The 25,621-nt window shown below is 43.4% G+C and overlaps 1 protein-coding gene across 1 annotated transcript in view; it reads right to left on the bottom strand.

Moving 5' to 3' along the window:
* LOC143018599 (2-hydroxyacyl-CoA lyase 2-like) overlaps positions 1-25,621 on the bottom strand; it is a 46,744-nt gene that overhangs the window by 7,196 nt on the left and 13,927 nt on the right. The window contains exons 8-13 of the mRNA XM_076174104.1: positions 22,686-22,844; positions 19,028-19,197; positions 13,315-13,473; positions 11,764-11,897; positions 9,738-9,840; positions 2,534-2,704 (exon numbers count right to left, since the gene is read on the bottom strand). Of these exons, the coding sequence (XP_076030219.1) occupies positions 2,534-2,704; positions 9,738-9,840; positions 11,764-11,897; positions 13,315-13,473; positions 19,028-19,197; positions 22,686-22,844 (896 nt within the window). The remainder of the gene's footprint in view (positions 1-2,533; positions 2,705-9,737; positions 9,841-11,763; positions 11,898-13,314; positions 13,474-19,027; positions 19,198-22,685; positions 22,845-25,621) is intronic.

The raw sequence follows: 25,621 nt of genomic DNA, 5'->3' as shown, positions 1-25,621 counted from the left end.
GTCTCCACCCACTGCCCTGGGTCAGAAGCAATGCTCAAAGCCCCTTTCACCCCATCCATCCGTCTCATCCTCAGTCATCCCCTCAAGTTTACTCTCTCCATATCTGTCTTCCATACCCCTTTTGCTAATCTTTCTTCACCTGATTTTTTCCGTGTGTCCAAACCATCCAAATACTCTTTCATCAGCCCTATCTGCCACCTCCTTCTCCAACCCCACTCTCCTCACCTTATTTCTCACTGTATTCAACCTTGTAACCTACCATACTTTTCAGACACTTCATCTTGAAAACATTTAAACTTCTCATTTCTGCTTCTCTTGAATTCCAAGTCCCCTATATATTGTCATCAGCACAATCACCTCTTCATATAATCTTCTCTTTGCATCTTTTCCCAGATGTCTTTTTCTCATAACATTTTTCAATTCCCTAAGACATTTACTTGGTTCTCTTAATCTACAATTTACCTCCATCCTCACTCCTCCATTTCCTACTACATGAGACCCCCAATACATATATATATACATATATACATATATACATATATATATATATATATATATATATACATATATATATATATATATATGTAAAGTGAAACTCCTTCAGTCATCTGACACTCTCCCTTCCTTTAGACACACATCAAACAACTTCACTAGCCAGTCCACTATATTGTACCTCTCTTTTTCTAGACACTGCATGACACTCATCCAAACCAGGTGCCTCAGCAGCTTTCATTATTTTCAAAGTTCCTTGTACCTCATCTTTTCTTACATTTCCATTTTCTCCTCATCTTTTCTATTTCTGCATGAGGGAACGGGGAGGGCGTTTGGCAATTAAATGAAGTAACACTGCTGTGGATGTACTGTGTCTTGCTGCATTGCTTCTGACCCAGGGCAATGGGCAAGATGCAGGGATGAGCCATCATCCAGGAGAAGCCAAAAAAGAGGGAGGGAGGGAGGAGTGGTGAATGGAAGTGGAATGGATGGGGTTGCAATGAGTGGGAAAGGAATTATGCCCTTTGACTTTGGCTATCTCCCTTGTAAGGGGGAAAAACCCTTTGTATATGTATTTTCCTCTCCCATCAGCCATTTTCTTAGATCCTCCTACTGATACAACCAATCTATCCCTATCCTCCTCCACATTCAACAACTCTCTATAATACTCTACCAACCTTTCCCTTACCACCTTCTTTTCCATTAACATCTGCCCATCTGTGCCTTTTACCTTTTCTTCTTTGCCTGGCTCATTGCACCTCACTCCCTTAACTTCCTTTCAATGGGCAAGATGCAGGGACCACCTATCATCCAGGAGCCAAGAAAAAGAGGGAGGGAAAGGGTGGTGAATGGGAGTACAGTGGGTGGGAATGGAAATACGTCTTTTGACTTTGGCTACCTCCCTTGTAAAGGGGAAAAAGCCCTTTCTATATTATGTATATAGGTACATACATATAACAAAGGCTTTTTTCCCCCTTATAAGGGAGGTAGCCAAAAAACAAAGGCATAAAAACCACTCCCACGCATTCCATCCCCATCATACTCCACTCCCCTCCACCCTCTTCCCTCCTTCCTATCTACTGAAGCACTAGATTTGCTTGCACTATATATATATATAGATATATATATATATATCAATGGCTTTTTCCCCCTCACAAGGAAGGTAGTCAAAACACAAAGGCATAAAATCCACTCCCACCCATTCCACCCCCACATACTCCACTCCCATCCACCCCCTCCCTCCCTCTTATCTTGGCTCCTCCTGGATTACAGGTTATCCACTGCCCTGGGTCAGAGGCAATATACCAAGACACAGCACATCCACAGCAAGGCCGCTTCATTTATTTGGTAACCCATCCCTCTCCATCCCTTCATGCAGAAAAAGAAGAGACAGGGAGAAATCCCTTTGGGCTGCATCAAAAATATCATTCAAACATACTCCCTCCCCTCCATCCTCCACCCACTCCCTTCCATGCATTTCAACATCACCCATACACAACCATTCTCCACTTTGCTGGTACTACATACATACATATACAAATGGCTTTTTCCCCCATACAAGGGAGGTATCCAAAAGACAAAGGCATAAAATCCACTCCCACCCATTCCATCCCACTCCTATCCACCTCCCTCCCCCCCTCTTATCTTGGCTCCTGGATGATGGGTCATACCTGCATCTTGCCCACTGCCCTGGGTCAGAAGAACTGTCGCAAGAAACAGCACATCCACAGCAAGGCCACTTCATTAAATCGGCAATCCCACCCCTCTCCATCCCCTCATACAGAAATGGAGAAGACAAGGAGAAATCCCTTTGGGCTGCGTCAATTTATTTTTCACACATACTCCCTCACCCCCCATCCCCCACCCCCTCCTTTTCATGCATTACAGCATCATTCATACACAACCATTCTCCATTCACCCCTATCTTCTGTCTTCTGAATGGTACTGATTGCATAAATTCTATGTAGTCAATATTTCAAGTGCTTATGCAGGTGATTCATCAATGTCAACCAATAGAAAGAAAAAGACTGCAGTTCCTTACCGCCAAGTTGCAGGCAACAGCCGAGTTGAACATAGGCACTTGTTCACGAGCTATCTGGGTCCAGCCAGCATCATTACCCACCAAGGCAATGACAGGGGTCTTGTGCCGTGTGTAAGTGTCAAACTCCATCAAAGAGTAGCCGCATGAGCCATCACCATATATAATCCATACCTGCAAAAAAGGTAAACACAAATACAAATTTAAGAACATGTGAACACAAGAGTTCAAGATTATGTTTATAAAAGAAAGCATTCCAGTTCTCTCACAATTATATTTGTGACATAAAAGTCTAATAACATAGCCCACAGCTGGAAAATAAGACATTCCTCTACAAAATTGTACTCAGGGGTATGGGATAACAATTGTCAAAAAAGATGGGTTAAGCTTTAAGATAATTTCTAACAAAATTACCTTCAGTTTAGTACATACCATGAGAAGGGGCATAAGTAGCCACATGGGGTAAAATTGGCCAGTGTCTTTGCTACATACCTAATTATGACGGATAGACAGGGAAGTAAAACCACTAACTACTATTGTTTTGTATAATTTCCCCCTTTATTTTTCTTGACAAATATAATAAGGTATGTAACACAGGCAATACCCAGTTTTACCCCATGTGACTACTTTAGCCCCTTCCTATGGCACATAAATCTTAATTCATCTCTCCATATACCAAGGGCCTCTTCTCCCTTAAAATGGGGTGTGGCCAAATCAAAGCATATATCTGCTCAAAACCGATCACACACCCATCAAAAACCCACACAACACCACTGCCATCTTAGCACACTGTGAATGAAAGATCATCTTTGTTCCCAACCACACTGCTCAGGTTCATGGCAATTCAGTGAAATATGCTTCCACAGGAGGACCCAACTGCCACAGCTGGTTTACTCTCATTGCTTTGGTTATATGGCAACGCCTGTGCTCCTCCATATAAGAAAGAAAGAAAGAGAGAGAGAAAAGGAGAGGGAAAGAGAGAAGGAGGGAGAGGAAGAGATGGAGAGAGAGAGGGGGGGAGAGGAGGTGGAGGGAGAGAGAGAGAGCGCACATCCCAGGGATCTCATTTCTTCATCTACAGTAATCCCTCTTTAAATCAGATCAATTTGAGGGAGCCCCGTCAAAATATCCGTGGATCCGATTTATCCTGCTACACATGCAAAATCACTAAAACACTTTAGCATCTAAATCTGATATATATACTACAGATACATACATACATACATATACCAAGGCTTTTTCCCCCTTACAAGGGAGGTAGCTGAAAAGAAAAAGGCATAAAATCATTCCCACCCATTCCCTCCCTAAATACACTCCACTCCCCTCCACCCTCCCTCCCATTTTAGCACCTCTGGATGACGGGTCATCCCTGCACCTTGTCCACTGCCCTGGGTCAGAGGCAGTGTCGCAAGACACAGCACATCCACAGTAAGGCCGCTTCATTAAATCGGTGACCCCCCCCCCACTGTCCCCCCCATGCATAAAAGGAGAAGACAGGGAGAAATCCCTTCGGGCAGCGTCAAATTTTGCTCACAAATACTACCTCACCCCCCATCCCCCCACCCATTCCACCTCATGCATCACAACATCATCCATATACAACCATTCTCCATTCACGCCTGTATTCTGTCCTCTCCCGTCCTTCCTCAACAGACATTCCCCTCTTCCCCAAAGCCCCCTTCACCCCATCCATCCATCTCATCCTAGGATATCCCCTCATGTTCACTCCCTCCACATCTGCCTTCCATACCTCTTTTATTAGTCTTTCTTCACTCATTCTTTCCATGTGTCCAAATCATCCTAATACTCTTTCATCAACCCTATCTCCCAACTCCCTTTCCACCCCCGTTCTCCTCCTCACCTCCTCATTTCTCACCCTATCTAGCCTAGTAACCCTCATCATACTTCTCAGACACCTCATCTCAAACACATTCAAACTCCTTCTCTCTTCCTCTCTTATGTTCAATGTTTCTGCCTCATACAGTGCTGTTGGCACAATCACTCCTTCATACAGTCTCCTCTTAGCATCCATTCCCAAATGTCTATTCCTCATTACACTTTTTAATCCACCAAGGCATTTACTACAGATAATAATTGTAATTTTAAACTACACTTACCCATATTTATGTGTTACTTCTATGCTCTGTCATAAAAAATAACTTCTGGAACTTGGGTGTAGTGACAGGAATTGTTGTTGCCAAGTTCTCTGTACTAGCATCAGTGCTCAGCAGTCCACCTGTGACTGCTCAGTTCCCCAAACCATGGCACCTCCTAAACTCCCACAGCCAGCCATCATCGCACTTAAAATCTTGGATCCCAAGGTGGTTTGCTAAGCATTATGCAGCCTTTTGAATGTCCAGGTCTCTTACAGGAAGCCCCTCAGCACAGTGCTGCACATACCACTTATAAACTGTGTCGTCTAAGTTTTCATTGTGGAGTTTTCATGAGTGAAACACTTTCTGCACCTTTCCACCTTCAATTTTTTTTTACCACTTCCCTTATTCAGTTCTTGGCCCACGAAATATCATGGGGAGTCGATCTTTTAAGGTCAAATTGGGTCAAGAGGTCCCCCCACCTTCTTGGTGCCTTTTTCATATGACTCAATCACCTTCAATTTCTCAGTCATGCTGAGACTTTTCCTCTTTCCTTTTCTGGATGATGTAGAAGGCATAGCACTAGCCTTGGAAGCCATCACAAAGTACAAACAGGGCAGCAAATAACACAAGTGAGGATCGGCCAAATGACTGTACATCCAATCGGTACATACATACATATATATATACCAAAGGCTTTTTCCCCCTTACATGGGGGGTAGCCAAAAAGAAAAAGGCATAGAAACCACTCCCACCCATTCCATCCCCTACATATTCCACTCCCCTCCACCCTCCTCCCTCCCTCTCATCTTGGCACCTCCTGGATGATGGGTCAACCCTGCATCCTGTCCACTGCCCTGCGTCAAATTTCTCATACATACTTCGTCACCCCCCATCCCCCACCCACTCCCCCTCATGCATCACAGCATCATCTATACAAAACCCTTCTCCATTCACGCCTGTCTTCTGTCTTCCCCCGTCCTTCCTCAACAGACATTCCTCTCTTTTGTAATGCCCCTTTTACCCCATCCATGCATCTCATCCTAGGATGCCCTCTCATATTTACTCCTTCCACCTCTGCCTTCCACACCTCTTTTACCAATTTTTCTTCACTTATTCTTTCCATGTGTCCAAACCATCCTAATACTCTTTCATCAACCCTATCTCCCAACTCCCTTTCCACCCCTGTTCTCCTCCTCACCTCCTCATTTCTCACTCTATCTAGCCTAGTAACCATCATACTTCTCAGACATTTCATCTCAAACACATTCAAACTCCTCCTCTCTTCCTCTCTTTAAGTTCCATGTTTCTGCTCCGTACAGTGCTGTTGGCACAATCACTCCTTCATATAACCTCCTCTTAGCATCCATTCCCAGATGTCTATTTCTCATTATACTTTTTAATCCACCAAGGCATTTACTCGCTTCTCTCAATCTATATTCTACCTCCACCCTCACTCCTCCCTTTCCTGCCACATTTGCACCCAAGTATCTAAAACTATCCACTTCCTCCAGTCTCTCTCCCTTAATGCTCACTTCCAGCCTGCTGTCACTCTCTCTCCTTGTACATCTCATCACCTTACTTTTGCCAACATTTATCTTCAGCTTCCTTCTTTCACACACCTTCTCAAACTCTGTCACTAACTTCCTCAATCCCTCCTCTGATCCTGCTATAAGCGCAGTGTTATCAGCAAACAACAACTGGCTTATTTCCCACTTTTCTCCATTTTTTTTTAACCATCTCCAACCCCCTACCCACTACCCTTGCATTCACCTCTCGCACCACCCCATCCATGTATAAATTGAACAGCCAGGCCAACCTAACACATTCCTGACAAAGTCCCACCTTTATCTCAAACCATTCACTCTCTCCATTTCTAATCCTAACACAAGCTCTACTACTCTCATAAAAACTCCTGACTGCTCTTAACAGCTTTCCTCCTATTCCATATATCTGTAGTACCTCCCACAGTGCCTTCCTGTCTACCCTGTCATAAGCATTTTCCAAATCCATAAAAGCCCATAAAACATCCTTACCTTTTCCTATAGTTTTTTCACATACATGTCTTACCGCAAAAATCTGGTGCACACAAATCCTACCTTTCCTTAACCCGCACCGTTCCTCACAAATTACTCCCGCTGTTCTTCTCCTAATTCTCTCAATTAAGACGCTCTCATAAGCCTTCCCAACTACACTCAACAAGCCCTCCGGCACTCTACCCTGCTTAAACAATCATTAAATAACCTCACCAGCCAGTCCACCATAACTGTACCTCCTTTCTTCAGACATTCTGCAAGGCATCCATCCAACCCAGGTGCCTTACCTGCTCTCATCATCTTAACAGCTGCTTTCACTTCATCTTTCCCTATTTCTCCTCCATTTTCCTCACTCATCACTCTCATTTTCTTAGCGCTTCCCACTGCAACTACCTTTCCCTCCCTATCCTCCTTCACATTTAGCAACTCCCTAAAATACTCTGCCCACCTTCCTCACTGCCTTCTCTTCCATTATCATCTTTCCATCTGCATCTTTTACTTTTTCTTCTCTACCTGATTCACCTCCTCTTCTTCTTTTAATTTCTTTCCAAAACATCTTTTTATTACTTTCAAAATTTTCTGTCATACTCTTACCCCATTTCACATCTGCTCTCCTCTTTGCTTCCTTTATCTTATGCTTAACTTCCTTTCTCTTTACTTTGTACCTCTCATACGATTCCCTCGTCCTAAATTGTAGACAATCTATGAAAGCCTGCTTCTTCTCTTCTATACCCTTCTTTGCTTCCTCATCCCACCACTCACTACCCTTCTTTCTATTTCCTCCCGCCCTCCTTGTTCCACACACCATCCTTGCACACATTATGACTCCCTCCTTGAACCATCCCCATTCCTCCTCCACTCCTAGTTTTATTCTATCCTTTACTCCCTCCCACTCCTCTTTCAGCTTCTTCCTATACTCATTCTCCTTTTCTTTCTCATTTAAGCAGTTCACTCTAAGTACCTCCCTACCTTCTGCCCTTTTCCTCTTTCTCCACCAATTCTCCACTCTCAATTTACTTTTCACCAGAAAATGATCTGATATTCCCCCACTCTCTCCCCTTAGAACATGTACATCCTTAACTCTTCCTACCATACTCCTAGTCACCACTATATAGTCCATTAACACTCTATCTGCCACCCTTCCATCCACCACCCTCTCCCATGTGTACTTATGCTTGACTTTCTTCCTAAACACTGTATTTGCTATCATCAACTCTCAAGACACATCTCCACCATCAATTCTCCACTATGATTTTTACCTGGAACTCCATACTTCCCAATCACTCCGTCTATTGGTTCATTTCCTACCCTAGCATTAAGGTCTCCCAATACTACTACATTGGCATTTCTTCCCAATCCCTCTATGCATTCATTTAAATCTACCCAAAAAGCCTCCCTTTCCTCTACCCTCTTCTGACTACCAGGCCTATACGCACTTACAAAAACCCACATCTCCCTTCCCAGCTTCACCTTCATCCACATTAACCTTGAAGAAACCTCCTTCCATTCCACTACACGCTTACCTATCTCTTCACTCACTAGTATAGCCACCCCTTCTCTCCCTCGTCCTCTCTTCACTCCTGAGTACCTCCCAACTACACTCCCAAACTCACACTCGCCCCTCCCTTTCATTTCAGTTTCACTCAAAGCCAGCACATCCATCTTTCTTCTCACAAACATACTGCCTATCTCTTCCCTTTTACTCTCATCTGTACCACATCCACGCACATTAAAAGGCCCAAACCTTAGGGTACTGGTTGAAAAACTCCCAGACCCTCTTATGCCTTTACTTTTTTTAGGAATGTCCCCTTTGGGGCAACAGGTAGTAGGACTCCTAATCCCATCCCCCATTCTGGGTTTTGTTGCCTTTTACGACTCAAGTGGAAAGATTTGGTGGTAGCATTCTTTTCCCCCACCACAGGGTAGGCAAAAAAGGAAATGAATATTCAGAGAAATGGTACAGGACAGTAACAAGGGGTTGGAGGGCAGCATAACGGAGGGACAGTCATAGTATTAAAGTGTCATCATTTCTCTATGAACAGAGTTTTCCTCTATCACAGACAAAATGATGTGTGGCTCTGGTCTGTAGGGGCACCCATATAGACCCCTAAAGTATCAACTGCATGCTACTTTGTCACGATAACATGCAGCCAATACCCCAGATGGACGACACAATGTAAACTGACCAAGAAGCAACATGTGTCAGCATGGGTGGCTGGTTTGTTGTGAAACTATACCGGATGCCTGCTGCATATATCACCGCCATCCAATTTAGATAAAAATAATCCAGTGGCTATATAGAGTCCAATTTATCTGATATCCAACTTATACATATCAGATTTATGGAGGGTTTACTGTATTTACAACTGCCCTCTATTCACTCTTATCTTCAGCACTCTTTTCCTTGCTTGACTGACATTCCTTTTATAACAGTACTCCTTTTACCCCTATACATCCATCTCATTCTGGGTCTTCCTCTAAAATTCACTCCATCCACTTCTGCATTCCAGATTCTTTTTTTCCTAGTTTTCCCTCACCTATTCTTCTCATCTACCCAAACCATCTCAGCATTGTTTGATCAATTGTTTGAAAAATATTAAACAATCAATCCATTGCACCAGATCTCTCTCACAAGGCTTCCAGGTAACTGGTAACTGTTCAACTTATTCATGAACAACCTTCTTACCCCAAACTTGAAGCACAACATCAAACCTTTCACCTATGTAGATGATCTACCTATAGTTTCCCCCTTCGCCTTTCATAGTACAACTATATATTCACTTTTCCAACCCATTGGTACACTTCCTTCCCTTACACATATTACACTCTCTCACCACCCATTCCATTATAACTATACCCTTTGTCAGACATGAATAATCTCAATTATGGTATGGTCTGTCCTGTTCCATTCTAGAGTATACAGAAAAAATACATTTGAAATATATGGTCTTTTTCTTTTTTGGCTACCTCCTTTATAAAAGGAAAGAAGCTTCTGGTATATAGATAGACAGAAGCTCCTTTTCCATGACAAGTACATTCTACCACTACTAAAGACCTGTACACATATTTCCACATTACCTCTGAATCTGGTCTGCAGAGTTTAGCACCAAGAGCAAAACCACCTCCAACTCCCAAAGTCCCAAACGCACCAGGATCTAACCATGTAAGTGGACCACGAGGCCTGAAACCAAAGTATAATTTTAAGGGATTGCTACAATGTGTCAAAGATGTGGCAACACCAAGACATATGGAGGATGGACTCAAATAAGCCATATTGTCTCCATCCACCAACCTACTATCAAGAGTAGGTCACCAAATAAAATCATATACACAAAGAGATCACAAGACAAACACTCGTTAATAAACTACAAAATTCTATATTTCTTTGAATTCTCACAAAATAATGATAGGTATGTATTTGTGGTGGTCCTGCAAGATGGACAAGACTGCAGCCCATTTCCAAAATCCATCAGCCTCCTTCACCTCCATCAGGAGGTGCAGCCCTGAGGGGCTGACACTTAGTCTCTAGGCCCAAGATTTCTTTCTACCAACTTCAACTGTATTTCATACACACTTTCACACACGGAGAGCTGGTAATCAGCAACTGCTCTTATACTCTTACTACTTCTAGCCAGTGACATAGAAAGTCCCACCTCAATACAACACTGACAACAGCCCAGTTTTTTGCTCACTGCTCCATCAACAAACTGAAACACAACACATTGCTGTATGTTTGACCACCTGACATCCATCCCTCTGAATCCTCTCTCCCCTGAGAGGACAGAGTCCACCTAGACAGGCTGTGATGTGGTCACCATCCAATCCTTCTAAGTTATCAAAAGAGGCTGGATGGCAGCATCACAAATAACCCCAACCAAATCTACAGCCACACTCCTCACCAATTGGACAACAGAACACAAATACATGCCATATCTCTTTATCAACAATACTCTCATACCACACACACACATACACCCAAGATTCTTGGTGTAACAAATGATACATCCATGTCACTCAAACAACACATCACAAACATAAGGACAAAATGCACACCTAGACTTAAGGCATTTAAATCAATTGCAAAAACAACAGTGGGACACAACAAAGAACTATCCCTACAATATAGAGACAATGTACACACTCAGTGATAAATTATGTGAGCTCCGCATCGGTCCCTAATCTCACTATGACACGTTACAACACCGTAAAGATCATGCAAAACAAAGCCCTAAAGATATTTACAGGCTGCACAAATACAACACCTACAAACCATTTACACCATAAAATGAGAGCCCTCAAAGTCAAGGATCACTTTGACATGAGAAGCACACAAACATTTGCCCCAGCCTCCACAAACACAGCACACCCACTACACTACATAGCAAAACACCCACATAAGCCAAGAAACATCAAAACAACACTCAAATACCTATATCACAAACAAATAATATCTTCCCTTCCTCCATAACCACCAGACACCAGCCTCCAAAAGAATATCCATAATCATAGCTCCATCAACAAACTGAAAGACTATACACTGCTGCATGCTAGGCCCCTTCATATCCACCCCTCTGAATCCTATCTCCCCAAAAGGACAAAGTCCACCAGGCCAGACTGTGGTGCAACCTCCTTCTAAGCTACTAGAAATGGCTGGACAACTGCAGTGCAGATAACTGTCCAGGATGCAACACTTCACTCCACACTATACAACACATTATGGAAGACTGGATTGTACACATTCTAGCATGCCAACAGCACAATATACATTCTACAAGGGATTTGTGGGAAAACCCTGTTCCAGCTGTAACATTCCTCAGGGAGAAGGGACTGCTCAACCAGACAGGCTAGGGAACAACAACTGTCCAAGATGTAACACTTCATCCCATACTATACATTATGGAAGACTGCATTATACACAATCATGTACACCAACAACACAATACTGTATACTCTATAAAGGGATTTGTGGGAAAACTCTGTTCCAGCCATGGTGTTCCTCTGGGAGACAGGACTGTTTGGCCAGACAGTCTAGGGAATCATAACAACTACTTTAATAGTAATGCTGATTGGTGGTAATGGTGGGGTGGGGGTGTCTATAACTAACCTGAGTATGTAGGCAGCTGTGGCAACAAAGTCTCCACCATCAGCAACAAGTACTGCATTGTCTGGTAATTCCTGTTCTAGATCCATGAACACTTTCAGCGGATTCAGATGAGCCTCAGGTATCTCTTCAGACATCTTCAAAACAGATAATGATAAGGTAAATATGTAAAATCATACAATCAGTTCAATCAAACCGTTGTCACTGGTTTCTCTTACATTGTAGTATGAGGTGTTGTGTCTTCTGTGTGGTGGATGTATCGGGAAGTTTGAACCTGTGGCCAAGCCTCCTGTGTTGGTATAAACTGTCTTAATGCCAGATGGTGTTCTGAGCACAGGTGTGCCAATGTGGCTCTTGTCAGGTGTGGGAGGGTAAAATCATACATCAGTTTATATATACATACATATCTATCTGTATACCAATAGGCTTCTCCCTTATAAGGGAGGTAGCCAGTCAAGGCATGCACCCACCCCCACTCATCCCACTCCCACCCTTCACCCCTTTCCCTTTTATTTTAGCTCCTTGTGGATAAAGGGTCATCCCTGTACCCTGCCCATTGCCTGGGTCTGAAACAATGCAACAAGGCACAATGCTTCCACAGCAGGGCCAACCACTTCATTTAACCCATTCAACTCCGATGACAAGATGTCTTGTCATTTGGTCAAATAAAACAAAATCATAAAACACCTTAAATGACAATTGTCTCTCCTCATGCCCTCAAGGGAAAGCAGAGAAGACGGGGAGAGATTTGTGTGTACATACATGCACATCTATGTATACCAAAAGACCTTTTCCCCTTAATAAGGAGGCTTGCCAAGTCAAAGCATACACCCATTCAATGCCCAATTATTGTCTCTCCCATCTTAGCACCTTAAGGATGAAGGGAGAGTAGAGTGGAGAGATAGAGAGAGAAAAAGTCAGATAATATTTTTTTTCTATAAAGCCCTGAAAGTGCAAGTCATGACATGTACACTAATGTATGTTACTCAGGAGAGAGACAACTTGACAATATCACCTACAAACCAATAGTATAAGGTATGTTTAGGATGTCCTTTCTAGCCAAGGGAACAATGATGGCTCCCTGTTTGTGGTGGTTCTACAAAAGGAACACCAGAGCTGTCCACTCTCAACCCCTCACCTCCATAATGAGGTGCAACCCTGAGGGGCTGACACTCAGTCTCTCAACTATGCCCAAGATTTCTCTCTATCATCTTCAACTGTATTTCTTACACCTGTTCATACATGGACAGCTGACAGCCAATACAACATGAACAGTACAAAGTTTCTTCCCAAAGAGATCTGTGGATGGGCCCTAAGGACAACTGCCAATTATTGTGGGGAAGATTTTCCATTCAGTGCAACAATTATTGCTAATATCTTTAGCCCACTTTCCATGTGTGGTGAGCAGAATGTATCTTCAGTATGGCTACTCAGCTGTCTCACCTGATACAAAGTTATTTTCTATCTCATGACAGTACACAGAATACACTGGACTTGCACCAACTTTATAATTCCTTTTGGTCCAATAAAACATTATTCAAATTATTTTCTTACCTTTTTGTTTGTTTCCTCCTTTGCAATATCCCTTTCTTTTAATGAGCTAATCCAGTCCTCCTGACATGAGTATCCCGTTAGATTTGCAGACAAGTCACGCATAAAAGTTCCTGCATCACCTTCAACAGCAATGGTAGGTTTCCAAAACATATCTGAATTCTGTGGACAAAAGTATAAAATGATAAATAAGTTTCCTTTAATGTACTAATCCCATCCTCTTGACATGAGTAGCCTGACAGATTTGCCGACAAGTCCCACATAAAAGTCCCTGCATCACCTTCAACAGCAATGGTAGGTTTCCAAAACATATATGAATTCTGAGGACAAAAGTATAAAATGACAAACAAATTTGTAGTATAAGTATACTACATCAAATTACCAGTTTCAAAAAGTCCTCCACAAGGAGGCTTCTTGGCCCTCTCTGGGTGAGGGAGTTCATGATATTAAGACAAATCAAAACCAAATCATTTACCTAATTATGGTAAACAGGGAGCTCCACTCATGGGGTCCTGTTTCTCATTCTCCAAATATCATGCATATATACATATACTTTGGAATAGTTTGAAATATGCTTGTAATAGCTTAGGTGATGTAGCCCAAACTGGGACAGTACATGAATTCAAATCTAAATATGATAATTGGAAATCATGGGTATAGACTAAGTTAGAACTGTAAATGAATATGAGGCTAGGTATGATAAATTGAAGAGTAGGACATTGGACCCAATGAGCAGTGATCCTTCCCACTACAAAGTCTGCTGTAAGGGGCACCATCCTAGCCTCCCAATAGGGGGGAGTTTGTGATGTTAAACCAAATCTGTATACTAAAATGTGGTAAATATCTGAGGGTCCTTTCTGCCTTTAAAAGTGAGGTGGCTGATTCAAAGTATATATCCATCCTTCACCCATCGCACACTCATCCAAAAACCTAGGTGTCCCTCCCATCTTGACTCTTTCATTTTTATGTATAGTCCCAATTTGTGCTATATCATCTCCTATGCTATTTACTTCTTTAAGTCACTTGTTCTTCAATTATCATATTTTGTATTAAATTCTAGTTCTGGTTCTAGTTTGTCATATCATCTCCTAGCCTACTCCAGGAGTTAATGCATCCAAGTAGCTTTTTTTATCCTTCAGACATGTGGTCATTTAAGTTTTATCCATGACCTTCTGATGTACTCTTATCCTAAATCAAGTGATCTAAACTCTTAACTTTCACCTCTCATACACCCTTCTAAACTCAGACACCAACTGCTTCAGTATATCCTCAGTCAGCCAAAAGCATTTGCATATAACATCTGGCTCACCTCCCACATCCCTCCACCCACAAACTCCAAACCTCTGTTTAGCAATCTTAAATCTATCTCCCTTACCAACCCATCCACACATACCTTAGTGACATAACATAACTCTGATGCAGCCCTATATTCACCTCAAACCATTCACTCTCACCATTCATGACCCTTGCACATGCCCTGTTATTCATGTAAAAAAAAAAAAAAATACATACATACATATACCAAAGCTTTTTCCCCCTTACAAGGGAGGTAGCCAAAAAGGAAAAGGCATAAAATCATTCCCACCCATTCCATCCCTGAATACACTCCACACCCCTCCACCCTCCCTCTTATCTTAGTACCTCCTGGATGACGGGTCATCCCTGCACCTTGTCCACTGCCCTGGGTCAGAAGCAGTGTCGCAAGACACAGCACATCCATAGCAAGGCCGCTTCATTAAATCGGCGACCCCCCTCTCGATCCCCCCATGCATAAAGAAGGAGACGGGGAGAAATCCCTTCGGGCTGCGTCAAATTTTGCTCACACATACTACCTCACCCCCCATCCCCCTGCCCATTCCACCTCATGCATCACATCATCCATATACAACCATTCTCCATTCACCCCTGTCTTCTGTCCTCTCCCGTCCTTCCTCAACAGACATTCCCTTCTTCCCCAAAGCCCCCTTCACCCCATCCATCCACCTCATCCTAGGACGTCCCCTCATGTTCACTCCCTCCACATCTGCCTTCCATACCTCTTTTACTAGTCTTTCTTCACTCATTCTTTCCATGTGTCCAAACCATCCTAATACTCTTTCATCAACCCTATCTCCCAACTCCCTTTCCACCCCCGTTCTTCTCCTCACCTCCTCATTTCTCACTCTATCTAGAGTGAGAAATGAGGAGGTGAGGAGAACTAAATAAATAAAATAAATAAAATAAATAAAATAAATAAACAAATAAATAAAATTAATAAATTTAATTGCCATTAACAAACTTCCCATTCCCCTAAACATCTGCAATACACTCCAAAATGTCTTCCTATCAACTTTGCCATACTCCTGTTCAATGTTCATAAAAACACCAAAAAACATCCTTAACTTTTGCCAAAAAAATTTCTTACAATCAATCAATCCATTGCACCCTTGTCTCTCTCATAAAAGACCCACAGCCTCCAGGAAACCAGCAAACAGTCTCCAAGTGGTACAATAAATCATACATACATATACCAAGGCTTTTTCCCCCTTACAAGGGAGGTAGCCAAAAAGAAAAAGACATAAAATCATTCTCACCCATTCCATCCCTGAATACACTCCACACCCCTCCACCCTCCCTCTCATCTTAGCACCACTCGGATGACGGGTCATCCCTGCACCTTGTCCACTGCCCTGGGTCAGAAGCAGTGTCACAAGACACAGCACATCCACAGCAAGGCTACTCCATTAAATCAGTGACCCCCCCTCTCCGTCCCCCCATGCATAAAAAGAGAAGACAGGGAGAAATCCCTTCGGGCTGCGTCAAAATTTGCTCACACATACTACCTCACCCCCATCCCCCCTCATGCATCACAACATCATCCATATACAACCATTCTCCATTCACCCCTGTCTTCTGTCCTCTCTCGTCCTTCCTCAACAGACATTCCCCTCTTCCCCAAAGCCCCCTTCACCACATCCATCCACCTCATCCTAGGACATCCCCTCATCTTCATTCCCTCCACATCTGCCTTCCACACCTCTTTTACTAGTCTTTCTTCACTCATTCTTTCCATGTGTCCAAACCATCCTAATACTCTTTCATCAACCCTATCTCCCAACTCCCTTTCCACCCCCATTCTCCTCCTCACCTCCTCATTTCTCACTTTGTCTAGCCTAGTAACCCCCATCATACTTCTCAGACACCTCATCTCAAACACATTCAAACTCCTTCTCTCTTCCTCTCTTATGTTCCATGTTTCTGCCCCATACAGTGCTGTTGGCACAATCACTCCTTCATACAGTCTCCTCTTAGCATCCATTCCTAAATGTCTATACCTCATTACACTCTTCAATCCACCAAGGCATTTACTCGCTTCTCTCAATCTACATCCTACCTCCACTCCACCTTTTCCTGCCACATTTGCACCCAAGTATCTAAAACTATCCACTTCCTCCAGGCGCTCTCCCTTAATGCTCAATTCCAGTCTACTGCCACTTTCACCCCTTGTACATCTCATCACCTTACTTTTACCCACATTTATCTTTAGCTTTCTTCTATCACATACTCTCCCAAACTCTGTCACCAACTTCCTCAATCCCTCCTCCGATCCTGCCACAAGCGCAGTGTCGTCAGCAAACAACAGCTGGCTCACCTCCCACTTTTCTCCATTTTCTTTAACCATCTCCAATCCCTGACCCACTACCCTTGCATTTACCTCTCGCACCACCCCATCCATGTACAAGTTGAACAGCCAGGGCGACATAACGCATCCTTGACAAAGTCCCACCTTTACCTCGAACCACTCACTCTCTCCATTTCTAATCCTGACACAAGCTCTACTACTCTCATAAAAACTCTTGACAGCTTCTAGAAGCTTTCCTCCTATCCCATATATCTGCATAAATCACACAGAAAATAGATATTGTGTTGCTATCTGGGAAATGTTAGTGTGGGGCACTGTAGTATTTACCTAATTGTAGCATTCAGGAAAGGAGCAACGCTTGTTGGCTCCAATCTCCTATCTTCCATTTATCATACCTATCCTCAATATGCCGGGAAAGGGAGTAGTAGAGGTGGAGGTAGAATGCAGATTGAGAGGAGCTAGTAGATGCCTTGGAGGATTGAAAAGTGTGATGAGAAATGGACATTTGGGAGTGGATGCTAAGAGGAGATTGTATGAAGGGGTGATTGTGCCAACAGTACCGTATGGGGCAGAAACATGGAACATAAGAGAGGAAGAGTTTAAATATGTTTGAGATGAAATGCCTGAGAAGTATGGTGGGGGTTACTAGGCTGGACAGTGAGAAATGAGGAGGTGAGAAGGAGAGCAGGGGTGAAAAGGGAGTTGAGAGTTTGGGTTGATAAAAGAATATTAGGATGCTTTGGACACATGGAAAGAATGAGTGTAGAAAGATTAGTAAAAGATGTGTGGAAGGCAGAAGTGGAATGAGTGAACAAGAGGGGGTGACCAAGGATGAAATGAATGGATGAGGTAAAAAGGGCATTGGGAAAGAAGGAAATGACTGTTGAGGAAGGAAGAAGACAAAAGATAGGGGTGCATGGAGAATGGTTGTGTATGGATGGGATGATGCTGTGATGCATGGAAGAGGATGGGTAGAGGGAGTATATGTGAATAATATTTTGATGCCACCCAAAGGGATTTCTCCCAGTCTTCTCTATTTCTGCATGAGGGGACAGGGAGGGGGGTCATTGATTAAATGAAACAATCCTGCTGTGGATGTGCTGTGTCTTCCTCCATTGCTTCTGACCCAGGGTAGTGAACAAGATGCAGGGATGACCCATCATCCAGGAGGAGCCAAGAAAAGAGGGAAGAGAATAAAGCCCTTGGTATATGTATGCATATATTATTATTATTATTAATTTTTTTTTTTTTTTCTGTTGGTGGTTCTTGTGAGATGTAGGGTGAAGGGTGTGATGTTATGGGTTCCGCTATAGAATCACATTCCTGTCATTTTCACATGATGTTCTATTGGGAGTATTTTGGTTTCTGTAAGTAGGTGTCCTATAGGGATAGTTTTGGTGCATCCTGTTATCCTCAGGGCTTCAATCTGCAATGTTTATAAATTGTTTGTGTTTGATTTGTTGAGTGTTGTAAACCATGCTGTGGAGGCATAGTTTAGGATGGTTCTTATGAGCTGTTTAAAGATGCTATTAGTTTTTTGTTGTCCAAAATTAGTGCAAGTGATGGTTTTCAATAGTTTTGTTTTCTTGTTAATTTTTGCTGTCAGGTCCTTGATGCATGAGCTGAATGTCATACAAGTATCAGATGTGAGACCCAGAAATTTTAGATCCCTTTCATATAGGAAGGTTTGGCCATTTAATTTTTCTAGGGTGGGTTTTTGATTCATGACTGTCTGGAGTGAGCAATGTTACTGATGATTTTTGGGGTGAAGCTTCCATTCTGTTATTTCAGAGCCATTGTTCCAGTTTGTTCAAGTAGGCTTGGGTGTTCTTTGCTGATATTTTTTATTTACTGTGCTGGGTAATTATTTTTAAGTCATCAGTACATGAGATGGCTGAACAGTAAGGATGAAAGAATTGCACCTTGAGGGTCTCCACTGTATACTCTTTTTGTATATGGAATATTGTTGTTTTGGATTACTCTGCACTATCTTCCTGCGAATAACTTTTCTTACATCTCATTATAAACACTTGAGCTAAAGAACAGAAAGTCATTAGCTACAAATATATCTTTAACAGGGTAATCAGAGCCTACCTTATATAACTGTTCTTTGCTCCTGTTGACAGCAATGATTTTAGCATTTTTGCTGAGGGTTCGACCATATGACAACCGGAAGTCACACACGACTCCAAGCAATACAATAACATCAGCTTCTTTGAGGGCTTCTCCCCGTTTCTGACGCATTTGTAGCTTGCTATTTCGCCCTACAAAATGAAGACTATTATATATTCATACAATAGTGAAAGCACATACATACATAAACCAATGGCATTTTCCCCCCTTCCAAGGAAGGTAGCCAAAGTACATACATACATATACATATACCAAGGCTTTTTCCCCCCTTTAAAGGGAGGTAGCCAAAAAGAAAAAGGCATAAAATCATTCCCACCCACTCCATCCATGAATACACTCCACACCCCTCCACCCTCCCTCTTATCTTAGCACCTCCTGGATGACGGGTCATCCCTGCACCTTGTCCACTGCCCTGGGTCAGAAGCAGTGTCGCAAGACACAGCACATCCACAGCAAGGCCACTTCATTAAATCGGCGACCCCCCCCTCTCCGTTCCCCCATGCATAAAAGGAGAAGACGGGGAGAAATCCCTTCGGGCTGCGTCAAATTTTGTACACACATACTACCTCACCCCCCATCTCCTGCCCATTCCACCTCATGCATCACAACATCATTCATATACAACCATTCTCCATTCACCCCTGTCTTCTGTCCTCTCCCGTCCTTCCTCAACAGACATTCCCTTCTTCCCCAAAGCCCCCTTCACCCCATCCATCCACCTCATCCTAGGACGTCCCCTCATGTTCACTCCCTCCACATCTGCCTTCCATACCTCTTTTACTAGTCTTTCTTCACTCATTCGTTCCATGTGTCCAAACCATCCTAATACTCTTTCATCAACCCTATCTCCCAACTCCCTTTCCACCCCTGTTCTCCTCCTCACCTCCTCATTTCTCACTCTATCTAGCCTAGTAACCCCCATCATACTTCTCAGACACCTCATCTCAAACACATTCAAACTCCTTCTCTCTTTCTCTCTTATGTTCCATGTTTCTACCCCATACAGTTCTGTTGGCACAATCACTCCTTCATACAGTCTCCTCTTAGCATCCATTCCCAAATGTTTATTCCTCATTACACTTTTTAATCCACCAAGGCATTTACTTGCTTCTCTCAATCTACATTCTACCTCCACCTTCACTCCACCTTTTCCTGCCACCCAAGTACCTAAAACTATCCACTTCCTCCAGTCGCTCTCCCTTAACCCCTTCCATACGGTGCCGCACACGTAGGCGTCATGGACTTAGATCTCGGTGGCAGCAGCCAATGCCAGCCGTACGACGTGTCGTAATAATACTCGCATCATAAAATATAGTCACCGCTTATATCGATCGTTCTCTCTTCACCCGTGAATTTTGATAACCATAGAAAATGCGATTACAAAAGAATTAGAAAGAATGTCATTATGGAGGGGCGACTACAATAAATATAATCAAGACGCCGATATGGCAGCCTCGCGAATACACTCGCTCCCCATGACGCCTACGTGTGCGGCACCGTATGGAAGGGGTTAATGCTCACTTCCAGTCTACTGCCACTTTCACCCCTTGTACATCTCATCACCTTACTTTTACCCACATTTATCTTCAGCTTTCTTCTATCACACACTCTCCCAAACTGTCACCAACTTCCTCAATCCCTCCTCCGATCCTGCCACAAGCGCAGTGTCGTCCACAAACAACAGCTGGCTCACCTCCCACTTTTCTCCATTTTCTTTAACCATCTCCAATCCCTGACCCACTACCCTTGCATTTACCTCTTGCAGTACCCCATCCATGTATAAGTTGAACAGCCAGGGCGACATAACGCCAAAGACAAAGGTATAAATCCACACCCACCTATTTCATCCCCACATGCTCCACTCCTATTCACCACCCCTCCCTCTTTTCTTGATTCCTCCTAGATGATGGGTCATCCTTGCATCTCACCCACTGCCCTGGGTCATAAGCAATGTCAAGACACAGCACATCCACAGCAAAGCAGCTTCATTTAATTGGCAGGTTAGCAAATAAAATACTGAGTGACAAAATCAAAACCACTCCCATCCACCACCCTTTCCTCCCTCTCATCTTAGTTCCTCATGGATGATGGGATGATCATCCATGTATCCCACCTACTGCACTGGGTCAGAGGCAATGCAGCAAGATACAGTACATCCACAGCAAGGCAACTTCACTTAGTTGGTGACCCCACCCCTCTATGTCAACTCATGTACAAAAAAGAGAAGACAAAGAGAAAGCCCTTCAGTTTGTCAAAATATCATTTATGTAACCACTCCCACCCACTCCATCCCCTACTTCCTTGCATCACAGTATCATCTACACACAGCCATTTTCCACTCATCCCTATCTCCTGCCTTCTCTCAGAATAAAATACATACATGCATACATATACCAAAGGCTCATTCCTCCTAACAAGGGAGGTAACCAAAAAACAAAGGCATAAAATTCACTCCCACCCATTCCATCCCCATATACTCCACTCCTATTCACCCCACTCCCTCCCTCTTATCTTGGCTCCTCCTGGATGACATCCCTGCATCTCACCCACTGCCCTGAGTAAGAAGCAGTGTCACAAGACACAGCACATCCACTGCAAGGCTGCTTCATTAAATCAGCAACACTCCTCTCTGTCCCCTCATGCAGAAAAAGAGAAGGCAAAAACATGGAACATGAGAGAGAAAGAGAGGAGGAGTTTGAGTTTGAGATAAGGTGCCTGAGAAGTATGGTAGGGATTACTAGGCTAGAGTGAGAAATGAGGTGAGGAGAAGAGTGGGGGTGGAAAGGGAGTTGGGAGATAGGGTTGATGAGTGAGTATTGGGATAGTTTGGGCACATAGAAAGAATGAGTGAAGATAGTCAAAGAGGTGTGGAAGGCAGAGTTGGGGGGAGTGAATATGAAGGGGATGAGATGGATGAATAAAAAAGGGGCATTGGGAAAGGGGGGAATGTCTAATGAGGAAGGAAGGGAGAAGACAGAAGATTGTGAAGAGTGGAGAATGGTTGAGTATAGATGATGCTGTGATGCATGGAAGGGGGTGGGTGGGAGAGGGGGGGAGGGAGTATGTGTGAATAATATTCTAACAGCCTGAAGGGATTTCTCCCCATCTTCTCTTTTTCTGCATGAGGGGACAGAGGGAGTCACCGATTAAATGGAGCAGCCTCACTGTGGATGTGCTGTGGCTTGCTCCATTGCTTCTTACCCAGGGCAGTGGGTGATATGTAAGGATGATCTATCATCCAGGAGGAGCCAAGAAAAGAGGGAGGGAGGGGTGGTGACTGGGAGTGGAGTAAGTGGGGATGAAATGGGTGGGAGTGGATTTATGCCTTTGACTTAGGTTACTTCCCTTGTAAGGGGGAAAAGGCTGTTGGTACATGTATGTACATCTATCTTGTTTTTAAAAGAATTTAGAAAGGTATAAAACTTTTTGATTTGTGAGTAAAAAAATCTGTTTATTTTATTATTAGATATCAAAATCTATGGTATATTTGGGATGATACCAATACACGTAGGCCTATAGTAGCCTGGGCTACAACACATGTTTTCAATATCTATATGGTTAGTTGCATTTAATATGGATGGAAATATTCTACTGTAAATTAGCAAGATTTGCCACTTACCTAAGAGTCCCCTTGCCATGCCCCCAAGGAAGCAAGGGATACCTAGGGTCTCTAAAGATTTGCGAAGGTTTTCTACAGGTGTTGGTGGCAAGGTGGCTTGACTGCCCACCACTATTACTGGCTTCTTTGCTTGCGACACAATGTCAGCACACTTTTGCACTTAAGAAAAGAAAAAGAAAATTCATTACTATGACTCAACAATTATCCAACATCAACACAACAATTCTAATTTATCAGTAACCCATAATGAAGTACATACATACATATACCAAGGCTTTTTCCCCCTTACAAGGGAGGTAGCCAAAAAGAAAAATGCATAAAATAATTCCCACCCATTCCATCCCTGAATACACTCCACACCCCTCCACCCTCCCTCTTATCTCATCCCTGCACCTTGTCCACTGCCCTAGGTCAGAAGCAGTGTCCCTGTCAATACTCTTAAGGGATTTTGGTGGCACTCCTATGAACCAGAGCCACACTATCTATCTACATACCAAGGGCCTCTTCCCCTACATGAGGGGGGTCAGCCATGGCACACACCCACTCCCACACACCCACTGTTTCCTTTTCATCTTAGCTCCTCATGGATGAAGGCTTATCCCTGTCTCCTCCCCACTTCCTGGGTCAGAGGCAATGCAGCAAGACTTTGTATATCCCCAACAGGGCCACTTCATTTACATGGCAACCCTCCCTCCTTGTCTCCTCATGTGGAAAATAGAGAAGGCAGGGACAAATCTCTTCAGGCTCACAGAAACATGGTACATAAGAGAAGAGAGGAAGAGTCTGAATGTGTTTGAGGGTTCAGGCAGAAGTCCTTCTTTCAGCCCCTCTTATCAATATATATATATATATATATATATATATATATATATATATATATATATATATATATATATATATATATATATATATATATATACACATACATGCACACACAGAAGAAATACAAGAGGACACAAGAAGAAACTTAAGGACAGTTACTGAGGAAATTTGAAAAAGAACAGCTTTCTACACAGAGTAATAGAAACATGGAACAAATTGAAAGAGAAAACAGCGAGTGCTAAAACTATACATGATTTTAAGAAAAATGTAATTTTCGCAGGAAAATTAATTTTTCCCTGATACAAACCTGAGGTACTCCTTACACTAGGATACTCTCGCGTAGCGCGAATATTTCTACTGCGAAATTAAAATCCTCACTCTGTGGGTCTGGGCAACGCTTATCCTCAGTAAGGGGCCCCATTGGGGCAAGGGGGGGGCCCTTGCCCTCCACCACAAGTCTCGCACACTATAACCATTCTCTGAGCCAGGTATGATTTAAGCACAAGGTTGTCAGGCAAGGAGAAGGAACTGTTTAGAGGGGTGGTTGAGGAGGGCCATTAAAGGTAAGGAGTACCTCAGGTTTGTATCAGGGAAAAATTAATTTTCCTGCGAAAATTACATTTGTTCCGAAGAATACAAACTCTTCGGTACTCCTTACACTAGGAGACTCGGACTTAGGAGGGAAGGAAGTTGTTATCTAGCCTGGGAAACCGCTGTAAGGAAAATCTAGTGTGCTAAGACTATGTTGACCAGACCCCTATACATTCCCCTCACTTTGAAGTGCACCCCTTTCTGTTCCCTGGAGTGGAGACAGAAAGGTTATAATCACTTTTGTACCACTGAAGGGCTTGAATTGATTCCCTTGGAATGCTAGAGAGCCCGCAGGTGAGGTAAGGGAATGTAAGAGTATGAGAAGGACTTTAGAAAGTTATCCCTGCAGTTGCCGAGCCAGAACCTGGATGAGTTGTCAGGGTCGGCTGTGTGCTCTTGAGGAGGGGTATATCATTTTCAGGACTTCTTGGGTGGCCACTATGGGGCCCAAAGATAAGTTCCCTAAAGATTCCCGCATAACTTCTTTGAGGTAAAAGGAAGTGAACGTATTCTGGCTTTTCCATATACCTGCTTGAAGAACCTGGTTGACTGACCGATTCTTTCTGATGACTAGGGAGGTCCCTACTGCCCTCAGGTCATGGGCAATCTGTGTGGTCCATGTCGCAGGCTCTGCGGATGACTTCCATTGTCCAGTAAGAAAAGGAATTCTTAGTGATGGGCTACCTTTAGTAGAGATGAACAACCACTTTAATTCTGGTCGAAGATGTTCGGTTCTCTTGAGGTAGGTCCGGATGGCTTGTACCGGGCATAGAACTGTTTCAGTCTATTCTCCCCCTGCAAATTCGTCTAAGGATGGAACACTAAAGGACCAGAATCTAGGGTCGGATTTGGCAGGATCTTTGTTTTGGCAATGAATTGAGGCATGAAAGTGAAGGAGACCTCTTTCCATCCTTTGGAATGGGCGACTCTATAAGAGATGGCATGTAACACCCCTACTCTCTTGGAAGATGCCAGGGCTAGCAGAAAAAACTGTCCTCTAGGAGAGGTCCTTCAGATGTGCCTCTCGGAGAGGTTCGTAAGGGGGACCCCTCAGAGAGTTCAGGACTAATGCCACATCCCGCGGAGGAGAACTGATTTCCCTGGGGGGGGGCATGATCTTTGAAGTGCCTGAAGAGCATGGAAATTTCCTGTGAAAGGGTTAGGACCATGCCCTTCAGAGAAAACACCTGATTTAGAGCTGCCCTATAGCTTTGTACTGCCGAGAGGGAGATCTTCCTGGACTTCCTGAGGACGTGGAAGGAGGCGATCTCAGGAATGGTGGCTCGAACTGGGACTAACTTCCTGGAGTGGCACCATTTGCAAAGGCGCATTTCCCTTGATAAAGGTTAGCTGAGGAAGAGCAAATAGGAGCGGACATGTCCTCAACCACTTCTCTGGGAAAACCCTTCTTTAGGAGGATCTGGACCATAGTCTGAACGCGTGAAGATTGAGTGCTGAAGGGTTCTTGTGTCAAGGCCCGTTGATGGGTGGATACAGAAGATCTGGTCTTCCCTGAAGGGCCA

Source organism: Oratosquilla oratoria, chromosome 35 (assembly GCF_046742065.1).
Source record: "Oratosquilla oratoria isolate Oo_2021 chromosome 35, ASM4674206v1, whole genome shotgun sequence".
Taxonomy (NCBI): Eukaryota; Metazoa; Arthropoda; class Malacostraca; order Stomatopoda; family Squillidae; genus Oratosquilla; species Oratosquilla oratoria.
Note: the sequence above shows the minus strand (reverse complement) of the source record. Positions and strands in the feature narration are given on the sequence as shown.